The sequence below is a fragment of the Trachurus trachurus genome, assembly GCF_905171665.1.
Source record: "Trachurus trachurus genome assembly, chromosome: 1".
In the NCBI taxonomy this organism is placed as follows: Eukaryota; Metazoa; Chordata; class Actinopteri; order Carangiformes; family Carangidae; genus Trachurus; species Trachurus trachurus.
In genome coordinates, this window is record NC_139891.1 from 21775156 (window position 1) to 21794224 (window position 19069).

At 40.2% G+C, this 19069-nt stretch overlaps 1 protein-coding gene across 1 annotated transcript in view; it reads left to right on the forward strand.

Moving 5' to 3' along the window:
• Window positions 1-15818, forward strand: part of gstcd (glutathione S-transferase, C-terminal domain containing) — a 52908-nt gene extending 37090 nt beyond the window's left edge. The window contains exons 5-11 of the mRNA XM_083971673.1: window positions 690-805; window positions 1166-1210; window positions 1643-1771; window positions 7181-7314; window positions 11083-11113; window positions 13347-13416; window positions 15460-15818. Coding sequence (XP_083827799.1) covers window positions 690-805; window positions 1166-1210; window positions 1643-1771; window positions 7181-7314; window positions 11083-11113; window positions 13347-13416; window positions 15460-15605 — 671 coding nt within the window. The 3' untranslated portion in view covers window positions 15606-15818. The remainder of the gene's footprint in view (window positions 1-689; window positions 806-1165; window positions 1211-1642; window positions 1772-7180; window positions 7315-11082; window positions 11114-13346; window positions 13417-15459) is intronic.
• The last annotated feature ends 3251 nt before the right edge of the window (window positions 15819-19069 follow it).

The window sequence follows — 19069 nt, forward strand, 5'->3', positions numbered from 1 at the left end:
TAATATTTTTCTGATGTTCCGTTTGTGCGACTACGAGGGTTTGACTCTGGAGTAAATGAAACACTCATCACTCTGGATTTATGGACCCAGAGATGGTTTTGTCACAGCATGTCAACAGCTCACTGCCGATGTAGCATGCGAGACGACGGGAGAGGAAGATGCAGGAGACTGAAATGTGCTTTGAGTTAATGGGGTACATACTGCTCACACAACAAGGGAAAGTCGTGCTGCAAACAAGGAGGACGCACAATTTTGGCTCAGAGGCTTGCTTTTGATGAAAGATTGTTTGCAATCCCTAGTTGGCAATTGACTGGAAATATGTTGATGAGAGACTCAAGGCCTTTTCATCTGTGTGCTATAACCATTACCTGAAACGTCTGGTTGTAAATCTAAATTTGAGCCGTCGCGGAGGAAAAGAGAAGGAAGACATTGGAGTAATGAAAATGTGCAGTGTGATCCTCACATCTTTTCATTGCTAAAGTTGGATGTATTGTAATGACTGGGAATCAGCCAAGCCACCAAACAGGCTTTTTAAAATATCAAAACTTATATTTGTTTGTATACTGTACATTTTACCATAATTGTATTTTGGGGCAACCACCTGTAAAAAAAAAAAATAATAATAAAACCTGTTGCTTTTCCGCTTCATGCTCCATCCATTTCATATGAGAACTTGTGGTCCTTTGCAGGGAAAATGTCAAATATCCGTGCTGTCAGGAAGAGGCAACAACTGAATAACTTGGTTGCCATGGTTACGGACCTAGCCAAGCCAGGAGACACCGTGGTGGATTTCTGCAGCGGAACGGTACGTGCACTTATCCATCAGTCCAGCTATGCATGTATATTTATCACCGCACCTGACCTTGGGGTGCATCGGACTGCAGCTCCATTAGCAACCACCTGAAAGGAGCTTGTTTCTCATATTTTCCTTTCCTCTTTTAAATGCACTTTGTTTTTTGGCCGGTGGACACAGGCGGACTGGTAATTACACTCATGAAAATGCACACAGAAAGTGGAAGCGCTACACGGCTAACAGGTCAATACCTGGTTGGAAAGGGCAACACTAATCATAACACTATTGATGTCCTCTTTGATGTGTGCTGTTTTCCTGTTGTGCACGTCTTTCATCAGATCGTTCTTCTTTTTCTTTCGTGCTGTCTCTCAGGGCCACGTAGGGATTGTTCTGGCTCACACGCTTCCAGATTGTCAGGTGAGTATTTGTGTGATGATGTGTGAGTTCAACTTTGAAGACTGAAAGATGAATAGATAAACAATCAAACACGATCAAATTATAACCTTAAAATTATTATTTTTTACTGGTGAATTGTATTTGTGTTCTTTGTAATGTTTGTCACTGTTATTATCCTGTATTTATTATCTAACAGGCATTCTGTAACAAAATGCCTTTTTTTTCCGTTGTAGATCTTGTTTTTTAAATGTTCTTCTTATATGTTTCCATTCTTTTTGTCCTGTCCTGTCCTGTAACTTTTGGAGATTTTTAGCCTTTTATAATGATCCCTATATATATTTAGACATGTATGTCGGGGGGGGTAGGATGACATGCAGCAAATTGCTCATCTAGGTCACCTGAAAAAGTAGCACCCACATGCAGATGTTTGAGTTTTTCCTGTCGTTTTTTAAGGTCATCCTCATAGAGAACAAAGAGGAGTCCTTGGTCCGGGCCCAGTCTCGCGGTGAAGAGCTCGGTCTGAAAAACATCGGCTTCATCCAGGCCAATCTGGATTACTTCACTGGACCTTTTCACATTGGGGTGAGCAGAGCAAGTGACACTGTTTCCATCTGTTGTACTTTGTTTGATGACTCACAGTTGCTGCAGACAATGTCTGGTAACTATTTCATTTGACTTAATTATTGAAGAATTTGTAAGTAAGTGATGCTTAAGTCAGTGCAATGCAAAATTAGTTTTAAAAATCTCTGACTGTGGAAATTACTAAAAGGAAATGTTTGGACATGGAGATGTTTTGAAATTCCTTTTTGTAGGAGTTATTTCTTTTGTCTAGCTATTGCATGTTAACACTGTAATTATAATCTACTTTGCTAATTCCAATTTTTGATTGATTACATGCTAAGGGAACAATTACAAAAGTAGGAAAGTGTAGTAATTATGGCAAACTCTTATATGTAGGAGGCAAAATCTTTTTTTGTACATGAAAATACAAATAATCAGGCTGGTGTCGTACCACTGCCAACTTACTGAACTACTTTTTTTCCCTATTCCAATTTTAAATTTGTTTCACTGCATTAAAATTTTGTAGCAGCCTCTCACCAGAGGAATAATCCTGCTCCCTATACTATAAGATATCTAAGACGATAGCATGGATTTTGAACCCATTTGGCTTTCATGTCAGATTCTGTGAACTCCATGAGTGTGCATACTCAACCCTGAGCAGTTTTTGACAGAGAGGTGAAACCTGACTTTTTGGTTTCAAAGTTAAAGCATTAATAATAATGATAATACGAATTAATCCATTATGCTTCTGATGATGGGTTTAAACTGAGGAGTAAACGCCTATGATTAACACCCCACAGACAATGTATCACTTCCTACTCTGCTACGATCACAACTTTACTGCGAAGTGTCTGAACATTGTATTTTTAGTCTTCAGACGAGACATTTCTATATTTCAGAGAAGTACAAGCACACAGTACAGTGAAAGACATGTCATTCCTTCATCTTCTTCTGGAAACAGAAAATGCCAGCGTGCAATTATTTTTCTCTGAGCAGCTAAGATGGCTTTTCATTTTGTGAAGTGGAGCTTTTAATCAGAACCCTTTTAGTGCTCTGCACTTCAGTCAAGCAGTGTATGTCACTGTCCCCTCTCCAATTATTTGAAAGCCAAAAGGTAGTTTTAGACTGACAACGATGGACAAAGCTAATGTCAGGGTTTAAGAGTCTTTTGAATGAGAACATTCACATCTCAATTGTCTTTGTTCTTATTTACTGTATTAATGTGCTGCTCAAAGATGCTTCTGGTTTGCTTTCAAAAACATTTTCTTGAAAGAGTTATGCTTTTATTAAAGGCTCAGCAGTCATCTTTGGAAAAGAGAGTCTAATCTTTGGAAAGTGTTAATAATAAAAGTAAAAATTGTTGGCAGCCATTTTAGGTTTTATGCAGGCTAACTTGGCCATGTCACCTTTTTTACTTCTTAATTCATCACACATTTTTTTATGCCTACATCTCTGCCAAGTCTGCAACTGCAGTTGTTCCTATTTGTGTTTGTGAAGCTTAAAGACCAGGCTCAGTAAATGTGATTAATTCTGCACAGCAACCTGCGACAACAGAATAAATATTTTATCAGCTTTCAAATGCGGCGCCTAATTGGGCTAAAACAAACTGAAATCCAGCTCCAACTGGAAGTCGAAACCGTTGCTAGTCCTATTTAAGAAAAAAAAAAGAAAAAAAAGAAAGAAAAAAAACTCCCACCCTCATCTATAGAGCTCTTGACTTCTCAAACAGATAATTACTATCAATTTAGAGCAAATCGGTCCTTAACTGTGGTTGTTTATGGGATGTTTGAATTTGGCACTCCCACACAAAAACAAGTCCTCTAACCCTCTCTTTAACTCCTGTTCACGCACGTGCATCATTTTGCTTTTCAAAGGAGTCTCTACTATAATAATCACTCTTGATGACTCTCATTATTTATGTGTCTCAGGTCGATGTCTTCCCCCTGAACATGTAGGGGAGATCCATCATGCTGAAGTGTGTCATAGCCCAGTTTCAGAAAACCCAGCTGTGCTAGTAGCCTGACTTGAGCTCTCTCTGGGACAAAAGGGAAAACATACATGTACCTGCTGTAATTAGAAGTAGCTATTTCTCAAGTATGGTCACTCCACTGAGACCTGCTCCACTTGGCAAAGAACAAACAGCAGATAATTCCTCAACAACATGCTTCTGTTTATGTGCTCATACTGATTTTTTTTTTTTTTTTTTAAATGTCACATGAACATTAATTTTCATGTCTCAACATTTCTGTAGCCTCAGCTGTCGCTAAGCTTCCTCCTATGTGATACAGACATTTATACCTGAAGAAGCCACTCATCAGACTGATGTTAATCCTGTTATGTATTATACATGGTGCCATTTTTAGTCATGGTCATTTAATCAGGTTAATTAAGTTGAGGTGTGCCTATTCTTAGTCATTGTCTGCCTTTCCTTTCTATAGAAGGTCCAGGTATTAGACCGATGTCAGAACCATAAAATGTGTTTAGTTTATATCATTTCACCTGACATCGAGCCAACGGACCTTGGAGGCAGCAAATGTGGTGGAGCTTGAAGTTGATTTGGATTTGATTGGATCACGGTCCATTATTGGTTCTGCTTGAGGGTCTTAATGTGCAATTGATTCTCTCAGTTGCTTTTTCGTTATGTTGTTTGTGGAAAGTTGTACTTTCTAGCCTTATGTAAAAATGCATCTAGATCAATTCCAATAAGACTTTATAGTTGCAAAACTGATTTAAGCAGTCCAGATTTGTTTTTCTTGGTTCTGACTTTAAGAAAAAAAACAAAAAACTTCACGATTGTTTCTGTTCATTTCCAGTAAAATGCTAGCCTGACAAGCCAGACTATATCACTAAAATGTATAGTCTGGAAACGACCGGTAGACCTCGGCTCAATCCAGGGGGCGGGATGAAGGCTGTCTTTCAAACTGCCTCTGCACGCAATAGGGTAGCGCTAGCTAGCGCTACGACCAATCAGAACAAAGAGCAGGATGACGTTAGCCTGACAAGCCAATTAAAATGTACGTCGTCATCGCGTTAAGCCCGCCCAACGACTCTCTAAACAGATAGAGCGCTGTGATTGGTGAACACAATCGGTGTTCGAGACTCAAAAAGTTCCTATGGCTCGTTTCTAGACCCACCTACGGAGCAAATATTTTTGCTGCCGCTAGGGTGTGTCTAGATTTCTAGGCTAGTAAAATGCAGCATTGCATCCATCTTCAAATTGAAAGCAATGCTTTGATTCCATATAATCACATTTATTCTCCTACACAAATATGCATGTGCATGCACAAATTTAGGCACAAATATTACAATACAAAACAGGACAGCTCAATAGTTGAGTTTCTGCTGACCTAAAGTTTTCAGAAATTATGCATGTTTTTACCTAATATTAAGTTTCATGAAAGAAAGTCAGCGCTACCTACAGTATATAACGCTTTAAAAGTTTTTTTAAAACTCCAAAGGTAAGTCACCAAAGCTTTCAAAAACAGTTGCATCACGCTCCTTTGTAACGGTGTTGAGCTCAAAACAGTGTGATGTTGATGAAGTAGGGTATTAGTAAGCTGTATTTCTGGAACGTGGTCTGTTCTCAGACCCACATAGTACAGGAGAGGGATGTAATTAGTTGAATAAGAGTGAATAATGAAGCCCCATTATTTTTTTGATGTGATTATTGAGAGAGAAACAGATTGGAGCAGCTTTTCTCTTCCACCACTGAAAAATTATTAACAGTTTTATAAAAGCCCTTATTCCTTTGTTGGTTGCATATTTATGATGATTTCCGAAGTGAAACTTAAGTCATATAAGAAATCCTGTTCTATATGTCTGCAATGTGGCTTTAAATCAGCCTGGCATTCACACTCCAATATGCATCTTTATCTAGTCACACACAGAACATATTGGGAGAGAGGCAGTGGTCTATAAATACAGCTGAAAGCAGACACAAATGTTCTTACTTAGGATATTGTCTGCGTCAAGAATTGGAAATGCATTATTAGTTATCACAACACATCAGAATGTGTTTTATTTATGTTGTGTGCATCTCTGTTGGAAGACTGGCTTTGTGTTTGTGTTAAATCAAGGCTAAAGGTTGTAAAATGTAATTAGGCTTTACCACAGCATGACTAATGTACAACATTAAGTAGCTGGGTAAGAGTGATGGCGATACTTTGTTAATTATTTTTTGCCTTAGATGTGGGGGAATGTAACATCATGCAATCTCTGATAGAGACTCCTCCTCCTAATCAGCAGACTGAAACATGCTGTTGAAGGAATATAAGACTTTCTCCCTGATGCCATGAATAAATGCAGGAGAGAAAATGAGGTGTCAAATCGATGCAAGGACATGCAGGTAACTGATGCTAATTCCCCCGCTTTTCACTCTCTGATTATTCTTTCATGTGCAGACTCTGCTTGTATAACTTCATATTTAAATAAAAGCACATGTATCTCAAGAGGAATACATTTTTCCTTTGCTGATAAACACTGACGGGCCAAACATATCGGAACATATTTCCACGCGGAGTTCTTCACTCTGATGAGAAAACTTAATTCCAAGTACATACTGTGAAATTGCACTTTCAGTGTGTACACCTTTGGCTTCTTGTGTAGTCGCAAACTGCAGGATTGCATCAACCGTGCAACTTTCAGGGAGAGCTTATTTACATCTGAGAAATGTGCCCTCCCGTCCAGACACTTCAGTGACTTTACGAGTGGGTTTGGCCCCATTTAAAGTGCCTACATCTTCCCTGATCTTTAGAGCTGCAGCCAATCTTGGCTTAGTCTGGACCTGACTGGCTCTGAACTTTTGCTGTCACGGCAACATGAAGTGGGTTCAGACTGGCGGACGCCAAGATGACACGTTCTTGGAACAGGAGAGCAGAAGGGTTGAGGTGGCTGCTTGAGTTGGATGGGGTTAATTTCAGTGAGACTAAGAAGCTGTTGTCGCACGAGGCCACGAGCCTTTTGATAATGCATTTTATTTGGACCATTAACGGAGAATCTATTTAGCTAATGTATGCTTGAGAGGAAATCATCCATTTTATCAACAATAAATGTGTTGCCTTTGAAGACTCATAATGTGTTCTTTGTTCTTTGTTCTGTTTCTGCCATCCACTATCAAGGCACAGCATTACTAATGCGTAGCCTGGTCTTCATCACCACAGTTTACTCACTCAATGGGAATTCGTGCCTCTGCTCCTAAAGCACTAATACATTTTGTTTGCTCTAACTACCCGTGTCTGCACCTTTGGGAGCAGAGATGTATTTAATAGCAGCTGCCATTATGAAGTAATCAATGAGAACGAGTGCATGTTCTGTTAGTGCTCTGAGCTTTTTGTCTCTGATGGACAAAGAAGGATTTCGCCAAAGCTCATATTTTCTTGATGAAAATAAGCCGTGTTTTTTTTTCTTTTTTCTTCTTCTGTCTCACTTCAGGTGGCCCTGCATGCATGTGGCGTTGCAACAGACATGGTGATGGAGCACTGCGTCCAGGCAGGAGCCGCCTTCGTCATCAGTCCCTGTTGCTACGGTTTCATCCAGAACGCCATCAAGTTCAACTTTCCCAAGAGGTTTGTAACAGCCACAGACCGCACATCGGTCCACCGTCAACTCCCTAAGTTCCTGCCTTTCAAATAATGTATCTGACCTTGTTGTTTTTCTTGTTAAGACCTCTGCTTTTATCCATGCGTCATCCCCTCTCCCGTTCTCTCCTGGTGATCTTTCAGTTTCTCTTTAGCGCTCTCAGCCATTTTCACGCTCATTCTCTCACTCTCTCTCACACATAGTTATAATCTGTACCTCTTGTCGCTGCTTCGTGTTCACCTCGTGTCTCTTATCATCACCGCTGACAGTATGAGGCAGCAGTGTCGCATCGCCTCCACTTTTTTAATCTCAGCCCTGTTCTATCAGCAGCACAGAATAGGGCTCTCTATACGGAGGCTGTCATGGATATTCCTGAGTGACGGCAGAATACAGTTGAAGGTACAGACAAGAAATTCAACTCATATTGGAATTACATTTTCAGACATAGTGTGACAGAGAATTAAGTTGAGGCACATATACAGTAACAGCCACAAAGGAAAAGTGGAAAGAGAGGTTGTACTTTTAATGGTGTTGATCCTGTTGCTATGGTAGCACTCTGTTGAGTAATTGTACTATAAAGGCTTAAGATCCATAACAAGGAAGCCTAGTATGTCGCTTGAAACAGCTTTGAGATACTAAAAAAATTCAAAACAAAGCTCTTGTGTTGCATTTCTGTTGTAGCAACCAAGCGACTGTGATCACTAGTGAGTTCAGGTTGTGATACATGTGATTGATAGGCTGATTTTATCTGTCTTTTAGCTTTGGCTTTAAGACTGATTGGACCAAGCTGTGCCAAGAGTTTTCCAGTTTGAGCCTTTTGGGTGATGATAGTGTATCTTATCAAGGATTCTACCACTTTTCTTTCTAATTTAGTTGCTGCCCACTATTTTTCTGTAAGGTTATTTTAACCATTACACATAGTTAGTACAACAAGTACTAGTACTAGTACTTGCCAAAAAATGGCAAGCAAACAACGAATTGGTGGAATGTGTCTGAGTGAATATTATTTTACAATTTAGATATCGGTTTTCAGTGCAGAGACCCAACTCGCTCAAGTTACAGTAGTACCCTCTGGCTCTGTCTGCATAGTCCTTCTTTTCCTCATTTTGCCATCCAATATTCCATTCGAATTTAGACTTTTTCCATTTGCTTTTTTGATGTCGGTAACTGTTTTGGAACAGAAAGATGAGAAATGAGAAGGGTGCAACAGACAGTGTCCAACGTCTCTGTCTTGAAGCGGTTATTCAATACATGCTCCTCTCTGTTGTAGCTGACACAGAGTTGAGGAATTTATAGTCTTTGTAGGTTTTAACCAACTTAAAAGTTGCTATGACAGTAGCAGCAGAATCTACACGTGGAACTATACTGGTTTCATGTGGCACATTGCTGTAGCATATAGTCATGAATATCAGCAGTGGTATAAGGGTAGGAGATCGTTGAAGCAAGTCAAGATCTGATATGAGAGACATCTGGTTTTCAAACAGCAGTTGGGATTGGTGTATAACTCTAAGTTACCAGTGGTTGACCAGTAGTATACAAAATCATTAAGTCGTCAATTAAGTCAAACTTTATTTGTATAGCAGTTTACATAGATGGAAGTGCAGTTCAAAGTGTTTCACAGATGACTGATAAGCCAAAAAAAGTAAAGGACAAATCAAATCAGAAATTTGACAATGAGTTTTTGGACTTTAAAAACTATTACATTAGCAAACAAAAAATCCTAACACTGAAAATAATAAAACATGACGTACAACAGAGATATGATGGAACCCGTGTTTAAAATTTCACATTTGTCCTGTTCTTTAATTTCTCTTGTGTTATCTGGAGAGATAGCAACAAAAAGCTGTGTGTCATCAGCATATGGAGGGAGATGCCGTGTCTCCAGATTACATCACAGAGGCCTAATACATATCAATTGGCCCCAAAATCAATCCTTGATGAACCCTTCATGTTGTTTTTATAAGGTTATGGAGATGCTTTTATTGATTTCAGCAAAGAACTCTCCGCCAGGGAGATAAGTGAAAAAAACAGTTAACAGCTCCTGATAGCTCAATTTGTGGGTCATGATTTGTTTCAAAGCATCATGTTCATTAGAGACATTAGAGTGACTTGCGTACTCATTAGAGTTACACGCGTGCCCTGTTGCAGCAAAAGGAGACGTGTTTTTATGCTTTGATTGCAGACAAGTTATGATACTGCTGCATTGATAGAAGGAGGCATGTTGTCCCAAACATCTTTGAGAACTTGTTTCTAAAGATAGTTCTCCCTGGCTATATATGTGTGTGTGTGTATGTGTGTGTGCGTGTGTTTTCATGCTGCAGTGTGAATTTTGGGACCAAGACATCTCTCCAATTGTGTTATGGATATGAATCTAAACATCTGAGGCACCTAAGATCCCTGTGTAATGGAATTACAATGCATTAAAAGTTAGAGCATCACATGTCAAGATCAGAGTGCAGTGACCCAGTAAAAAAGATCAAAGTGTTTTCTCTTGCCGCTCTCATCAACACCCAGAAAACACAAGCCAGAGGAGATTCGCACTTAGGCTGAACTGAGAGCTGCACCCCACCTATGCTGTCTGCCAGTGAAATAGAAATGATAAGCCATTTATAAGCCACACGCATCATTGGCATGTTATAATTGGCAATGGCATATGTCAATTTAAGTGGGTGTGTATCATTGAGACATTTATATGGCCATGAAAATGAATGACAGTGTTTAGAAGTGCCATAGGCCAGCAGCATACCACAAACCAACACATGCTACAAGAACAAGGGAAAAGGCGTTGTCAGTTGTCACCAGCTGCTTTTAACCCAGCATGCAATGTAGATATTGTTTCTGTGCTTTACAGGTATTTGGTATACAATGATGAAATTGTCAAGTGGATGTGATATGTGATTTTTAGAAACCCCTCCCTACAAATAAACAATGAATATTTTCTGCGTTCATGTCACAACAGACCCAAACATTGTTGTGCCATGGGGAGGACCCCTCGGTTTACAGTTGAAATATTTAGGAGTTTTCACCTACAGTACTTAGTTTCTACTTTTCTCACTTTTGCTAACTTGACACTTCACCTCCTGACTCCTCATAAAAAATTTAAAGAAAGACGAAAAAAAAAAGACTTTGCAGCTGCAATGGACAACAAGAAGATGTGTTTCCGCAGGGCAGTATGTGAGAGGGGGCCTACGCACCTGACTTTGTCAATCTTCATCTTTGCTACTTTTAGTGCTTTACCCCCTCAGGTCATGTTCCAGGTACTCATGTGAATATTCTGCAGGTGTAGACATTCCAGGCAGTTCACAGGTTTTCACGAGCTGTGAAACTAAACTGCTCGATTCATTAGGTACAGCCATAACGGTTCAAGTTAAACTTAGAACCTCTCGCCTCTCGCCATCCATGTGACCCAGCTGGCCCCCGACCCCTGACCCTCCTCATGTTGATTTTTAATTAGCTTCAACAATGATCTGACTACGTTTAACCATCACAAACACACTAACCGTGCTCTCATGTAACAGCAAAAGCCCTGTTTTTATAAAAGGTCATGTTTTTTTTCCCTGAGACAATGTGAGGCAGTGCTTTTGTGGTTATATATTACACACTTATTTGGAAAGTGGTTTACACCTAAAAATAAAATCTTGTTAACATATGACATGTAAATGAAGTAAATACATTTTGCCTGGATCTAAAATACAGTAATTGCCTATTTTACATCAACAATATAAATGTGTTCTTTATTTTTCTATTTCTTACAGCAAAAGGTTCCAAGAAACTCTGACTTATAAGGTATGTGATTAAATTCCTCTTTTGCATTTATTATTCATTTGCACTGAAGCAAAATGTCCAGTATAGAATATTTTAATTATACAACTCATTTTTTAAACAGGATTGTGTTTAAGATTCAATTCACTGAATGACAGCTTTGTGGGTCATGACAGAGGCTCAAACATCATATTCATTAGTCTTGCCATCTCTGTTACGACACAGCGGGGCAGCTCTCTTCCCTAATTGCATCTTGGTTGAGCTGCTGCTGCTTTATAGTAAAATTGAATTGGAGCCTTGTAGCGTAGTTATACGTTATAGTTCCACATATCTGGAGTGCAGTGACCCGGTGAGAGGTGAAAGTGCTCTCTCGTACCTCAGCTGTCAACACTCAGCAAACACAACAGCCCAGACAAGATTCAAACAAACATTGAGACAACTGGGAAACAAACGGACAAGCAGACACACACCTGGACCGGTCTGCCCCAGCTCTTTGTAAATCCATCAATAAGTCCCCGTCTAAATTCTTAGTAAATACTATCAGACTGGTGCTTTGCTGAACAGTCAGCCAGTAAAGAAGAGTAACATGTAAATGCATTAAACCTACTTAATGTATGATTTTATTGCACATAAATTCGTTGGACAAAAAGTAGTTGACATGAATGTATTTTGTAGTGTAAAGTTAAGTTTTCTCCACATGTGATATTGCTTTCTTTGCTTTTTTATTTTATTTCACTTCATTTCTTTTATGGGATGGTAAAATAAAATTAATGGCACCTCTGGGCTCATCACTGTCTTGGGAGCAAAGATTCCCCGCGACAGTTACAAGAGGGAGGCTCACACCCTCCAGGCTTCAATCCCTTATCGCTCAACACAGACACGGCACTGTGCTCTGGGAATGCCCATCCCACGATGATGTATAGGTACTGTCAGTAGCCCCTAGGGAGAAATCTGTGCAAAAGTTGCTGCAGGTCCAGAGCCATAGCAACCTCAGGAGTTGACATGTCCCAACATCGGACCACCTCTTAAATGCTTTTCTCCTGTGCACTAGAAGAAACACATTCTTACGTGGAGGGCTTGAGACCCACAGAGGATTACCTATTATTTACAAGAGACCGGGCAATTGTATTGTTCTGTGATAACTGGTTTTGCAATTTTTCTACAGTAATGTTTGTTCAAAGGCCCAGTGAGGAAGAGAAATCCCAAAATGTCATATTTTCTGTTTGGAAGTGAGAAGCTAAACATGTCACCTCACAGTAGGATAAATCTGTGCTCTATTTAAACCAGCACACACATTATCTGGCATTTTAAACCTGAGCTCTAAATCTCCCCTGCCTCCTCCTATGGTTTTTGCTTTCAACAGCCACGTTTGGTATTTGCCATTCATTTGGGCTCAGTATACAGAACTCCACTATGGCTCTGCTCTCCAGCTGGCACTTGGAGATATAAAACCTGCATTGCGATGTTTTATTTCCTTCCTGAGCTGCAGTAGTTAAAAAGAGTGACAGCACATGGACAAATAGCTGTATCGCCGGAATAAAGGGCAAATGGTGTGAGATATTGGTGCTCGGCACTAAGTTTAAGCACCTGCTCTGTGGCCTTGCATTCAGCGGTGACCCCACAGAGGGAGCAATAGAATGAATTAAAGTAGAAGCAGGTTGGAGATAACTAGCCGCTCTCCCCAATGAACCACAGAGACGTAAAACCTGGACATAAAGAGCGGATAAAAATAAATGACCAGGGTTGATCTGACCTCTGTACAGCAATGTTTTTATGAAAAGAGTCTCAGAATCATATGTTGGTGTTCACATAAAGCAAAATGTCAGCAACACAAGAGACAACACACTGAAATCAGAAAGGCTCTGTGAAGCTGTGTGTGCTAATATTCTGTTGCACTATAGGCATCTTTACCATGATCACCTTCTTTGTTTAGGGTTAGCATCCTATTTATTATTTGCTAATTAGCTGGACACACAGCTGGATTTGAGCCCCTACCTACAATTCTCATTTACTGTATATCAGATGAGAACATTTTCTTGCCTTTCAGCCAGTGCATGCTGGGATGGGCTTAACTCAGCAGGTATAAGCCAATAGATAGAACAAATTTGTGCATGTTTGTGTTTTATGCATAGTGTTATCTTTGATTTAAAAAACATATCGTTGTGGAAATTCTTCAATATCTCTGATCATGTTTGTGCTAGCATTAAGTTCACCTGTAATAAACTGCCTGTGCACATATTGTCTGTTTTTATTCCAGGAGCACATGATTATGTGTCGCTTTGCAGACCAAACTGCTGTGCAGCTTCCTCCTGAGAGGCGTCTCATAGGTACTATTTCCAACCATTCACCCACTGTTCCTTTTATATATCTGACTGTAGAAATAGGATGTTATATAGGTGATTGACTGTTGTTATGAAATGATGGAGTTGCTACAGTTTTAATGATAAATTTTGTCAGGCACTTTTTTCTCTGGAAAGACTGGTGAACAGATGACCCCTGCAACCTCAGAATCACACTGTTGCTTCGATCTCTGTTCATCACATAGCCCAGTGTTATGTACACCAGCACACACACACACACACACACACACACACACACACACACACACACACACACACACACACACACACACACACACACAAACACAAACAGCTAGCTCACTCCATGCTGCTGATTTCTTTTCTTTTCTACAGCGTGACCTCACCCAGTTTCTCTCGTTTTTTCCACAAGAGGTCTAGACTTTTGAGAAGTGTGAAATATGTTAATGCAGGAATTTGTACAGTGTGACAAAACAGCTGCAGCGAACAGCTGCCAGATCAGTTTTGTCATATTCAGGATGGAAGTGTTTTTGCCCGAGTGAAACCTTCCAGGCCTGTGCGAAAGCTTCACTGTGCACTGTTTCATTATTGTTGAGGAGTCTCTTCACCCTGATAGCTCTCCAGCTTATCAAAGCCTCCCTCCGAATCTGAGGAGGCTCCCCATTGCCTCGTCACTCTGAAGCCCTTTCATATGTACCCGACATCACCTGTCACAGCAGTTTCTGCTCTGTATCAGTTAACAGGGCTCAACCTCTCCCACTAACAGTTTCTAACCATGTTTGATCTCATCTCTCTCCAGAGGCTGTCAGTGTGACTGTGACCGTCTAGGCAGCGAGGCAGACCAAAGCTTTTACATTTACTATGTGTGCCACCTGCTACCGAACTGCTAAACGGCAAAATATATCTGAAGTGTGCGTGTAAAGGAAATACTCGGAGAATGGCGTGATAATTAGTGTGAAGGTGTTGACAAATCAGTGGTTTCTGTGGGACACTGAAACTGGGAACATACAGGAAGTGGACAAAATGACAGGAATATATGAATTAGTGCAACAAATGCTGCTGAATTAGAGTCTGGCTCGTATGTTGATCAGATGATATTGGCTTATCTTTATCAACATAAGCAGCATACACAGATGGGCGGATAAATAAAATAAAATAAAACAAGTCTGCCAACAAAAGCTGCCAGAACAGCTTCAGTCTTTCTCACTGTACATTTCTCCCAAATGTCTGCAACTATGCCAGGGACCAAATCTCCCAACGGTGTTCAGTTGTGTTGCAATCTGACGTCTGTGAAGGCGATACCATATGATTCACATCATCTCCATATTCAGTACGCCTTAGTGCCCATGTGGATGGGGATATTGACTTCTTCACATCACAATAACAATGTTTCATCAAGGTACAGATCTTTTCCTTGTGACATTTTGAGCCAAAGTCGAGGTAAACTGGAACCGACCTGCATTTTTATGTATGTCCGCACAGCAATGTGGGATGTTAATGTGTAATTGAATTCAACAGGACGTGCATACAGCAAACCTAGCAAATGTTTGACTGTTTTAATCCAGTTTTGCTTTTAATTGGTATCTGGCTGATATGCAAACAGAAATTGCAGTGCATGACGGTTATAATTACTGTCTTTTATATGCAGTTTAAAATGAATAGATAAGATAGATAAAAGTTAACTTTTTTGTTTGGTTGTACATTATCCTTAAGAAAATGTCACTCACAGTGACAGAAATTAAACAAACAATTACATCTACTGTTCAAGTGTCAAATTTCTGCTAATTAATAATAACATTTGAGCAACACAAAAAATGTTTAGGGGCATTACTCAAAAAGATGGATAGAGCTGTCAGTATCACACTGGTCTAAAAAGTGTGTAGTGTAATTTTTCATTGTGGGACTTTATTGAATGGGTTTCCCTTTAAAATAATAATAATAATAATAATAATTAGGGCTTTCTGTAATTTTAATTCTACAATTAAATACAACAAAAAAAGAAAAGTTATTTTGATACCAGGATCCTTAATTTCTCTTTTCTGACCACTACAGGTAAACAGTGTATGGGCCTGGTAGACTTGGACCGGTCGTGGGCAGCAGAGGCTCATGGGTACTCGGTGCGTGTGATGACTATGGAGCCTGAAAGCTGTTCACCAAAGAACAACATGCTGGTGGGAAGGGCACCGCAGAAGATTTGACTGGAAACCAGCGCTAGCCAACTGGAAGCACTGGTGCATAATTAGGACTGAAAGCATCGGTGTGCAGCAGAGTGTCGTAAGCGTGGTCGTGGATTTGATGAAGTGCCAAGTCTCAGAAGCACTAGTTTGTGTTTCCACTCTCAATATTGTTTTTATTTTTTATTTTTATGTGAGCCCTTTTGTAAGAAATGGCTTCAGAAAATAAAAAAGGAAGAATTTACTGCTCATTTCTGTAGCAAAACTCTTCAAAACTTCTGTAATTTTGATAAACACATACACAGTAAGAGCACTCTCTGACAACTATCCCTCTTCTTAGTTACATACTCTCAATTATTGGGCACTGGCTTGTATAGTAGAAGAGCTTAAACCACTCTCCAACTGCTATATTATGTTTGTGATTTTTTCCTAAACTGTGAGATCAAGCTGTCAGCGTAAACAGTAGCAGCAGGAATTACACACCCACATTGTGAATTAAGTACACCATGCATCCACACGCTGTTTTTTTCCCCCAAATAGTCTGTATATGGCCCTGTGTGAAAGAGCTCAGCAGTCAGCTTCCACCGTTGCCAGGTATTAACAGAAGAAGTGGGAAATTCAGAGCTTGAAACTCATCTGCAGTTAGATGAGATGGGGAATTATCATTATCTACCTCTCCTCTGTGTGTGTTTATGAGCTGGGGAGGGAGGGGCGGGGTGGAGGCGCAGAAAGAGAGAGAAACTGGCTTTAGTCTCATATCACATCAGGTAAAATACAGCATTGTCAAGGTTCTACAGAGAAACTTATTATTCCTCATAAAGAATGGATGTGAATATGGTATGCATCCCGTAATACGTTCAGCACCAATGAATATTTTATGATGCTGGCGAAAAGGTCAGTGTGCTTGATTAGATGCTCAGAGCCTGGTAGCTATAAAAAAAAAAAAAAATCACACAATATGCTGCTTATTTCCAATCCTCTGCACTGTAGATACCACCACTGTGCCCTAAGCTTTCATTCTCACAGGTGAAACTGGTCATCTGTTTCTCTGAAAAATCCCGTGCTGTCACCTTTGACAGTGCTCTGCAGCTGCTTGAGAAATCTGAGGAGGTAGCTGGGCAGCCAGTTTTCCTGCTCGACGCTGAAGGGATAGAGGCGCAGGCTTCTCCCAACGCCGAGCTCATCTGAATTCAAGCAGCAGAGTCAATCTATCCCGAGGTGAATGGCCACATACACGGCTCCTTCCAAGGGCTGGAATTCTTTCAAAAGGAGACGTCTGACTCCCTGTTCATGCTTGTGGCTCTGCACAAGTGCACATTACAGAAATGCTTATAGGCATAAAGGAGGGGAAAGTGAGTAGGTGGCACTACTTAATGCTTGCATGAGAGAGGGGAATATTGAGGTGTGAAGTGGCTCGATAAAACCCAAACACCCGGGGCTAGAAGGTGACTTGACAAGATTCTTTGTTTAGACAGAAAGAGGGAGAAATCTGGGCTTTGCTTTTTTATGTTAATGCACAGGGCTGCTTTACTAATGAAGTCAGCACCAATCAGCAGCACTGGAGTCAGTGATACCCGGAGCTGGATGCATTTTTGTATTAATTAACTGACTGGCCTCAGAAGTTAACAACATGTGAACCAAACCAGAAATGATATGCTGATAATCAGTTTAAAAGATAATCACCACATCTGGAGTTTCTCCCTTTGCCACTTGTGGAGGTTTTCAGATTCAGCTCTGAAACCAACAGTGCATTGAAGCAGAAAAACCTCCAAAGAGCTCTCTCTCTCTTTTTTTTTTTTTTTTTTTTATTAACCTTCGTTATTACTCGTGATTAAAAATCTGCTTGTCTTGGTGTTTTGACTAACAGTTTTCCATGTCATTACACTGCCACTGTTTATGGCTGATTGTCTGCAACAGCTCTTTGCTGCACATCTGGGGTTTCTCCCTCGTTCATTTGATTTTCCTTTTTAGACAATCACTGACCATGCTCATGCTGTGTTCTGCTTTACCACAGCAAGCACTGATACAAAGCTGAAGCCCAAGATGACATGGCTCTGTGCTGCCGTTTCCATCATCTCCAATATCATTTGTACCCTTTTGTAATTGCCATTGGACACACGCCATCATCAGTATAATGTGTTTCATTTGACTTATATATTTTCTGCAAATAAACAATGTGGGTCATAATTACAGGAGCCCGGAATAACAACAATTATTATGCACACATTTCCTCCTCGGTTGCCTACAGCAGGGCCTAGCTGCTGTTGTTTTGAGCACCCTAATAATGTTGTAATCTGTTGCCAGACACCCCTCATCCTACTCCACACATCTGATGTCACCTTTACATAACCCCATGGTTTAGTATTCCCCTGCCTATCTTCTATTTTTCGCATTCATGTTCTACTTCTGTTTGCCCCAGCGCCATCTCTTTAGTTCCAAATGTAACAACTTAATTTCCCCAGGGGGATCATTAAAGGGTGAGTACATTTGTTTTTTGCCTCTTTCCCATTTACCGTTGACAGCTGATGCCATATTTTGAGTAATTTGGATCCATTTCAGAGAGCTGTTGATATTTAGTTTGTCTGATATTTTGGGCACCACAACAACAAAAATGAAAGCCCTTTTTTCTATCACTGTTTCCTGTAATATAATGTTTATTCAGTCCATCCCTCCAGTTTCCTGTCAGGGCATAACAGGTCAGCTGGCTGTGTAATGATGTAAAATCTGTCAATGAAAACACAACTCAACACAGTATAAAAGATTAAGTGACCATTAATAATAAAAACTTTTACCTAGAATTAAATCTCAACTAAAATAACTTATTTCTTCAAACTTCAACTGAAGGCCCGAGACTAATTTATTTTTATGTTTTGAGTGAAGTGACCCTTTAAAGGTTTCACGTAATCAGTCTCAGCTTTCAACAACATACTAATACAGTTGGTAATGAGGCATGATTGAACCCATAAGTCATTTCTTAAATGCAATAAATCACGATGGAATCACTTTCTCACAGTTCAATCGAGAAAATAATGTGATTAATAGTCTAATTATACACAACCGACATTTCTCCGATCACGCGCCTCCGAAGACGTCAAACCCCCGGTGCCACCCTACAGATTCATCAAACAGGTGACAGGGCGTTACAAGGCGAGTGGGAGCCATGTTCCACCACAAGGCGACGGTGAGTGTGGGGATCAAACCTTCATCTCATTCATCTCCCGCCACCATCACCTATGATGTGTGGTTACCAACTCGGTTCCCCACTGTTTCCTCTCCTCCTTCCACTGACTTTCCTGACTCACGGCCTCGGTCTTTATTATTCTACCAACCAGGCAGGAGGTTATATTCACTAGACTTTGAATATGAATACGAATGGGCTATGAAATGCTGCTTATGAGCCAGACAGGAAATAATCAGACCTCAACTGTTGTCTAGGATTGCGAACGGGCCAAGAAGGAGCGCATCAAATTTCCGGGAGGATTGTTGTG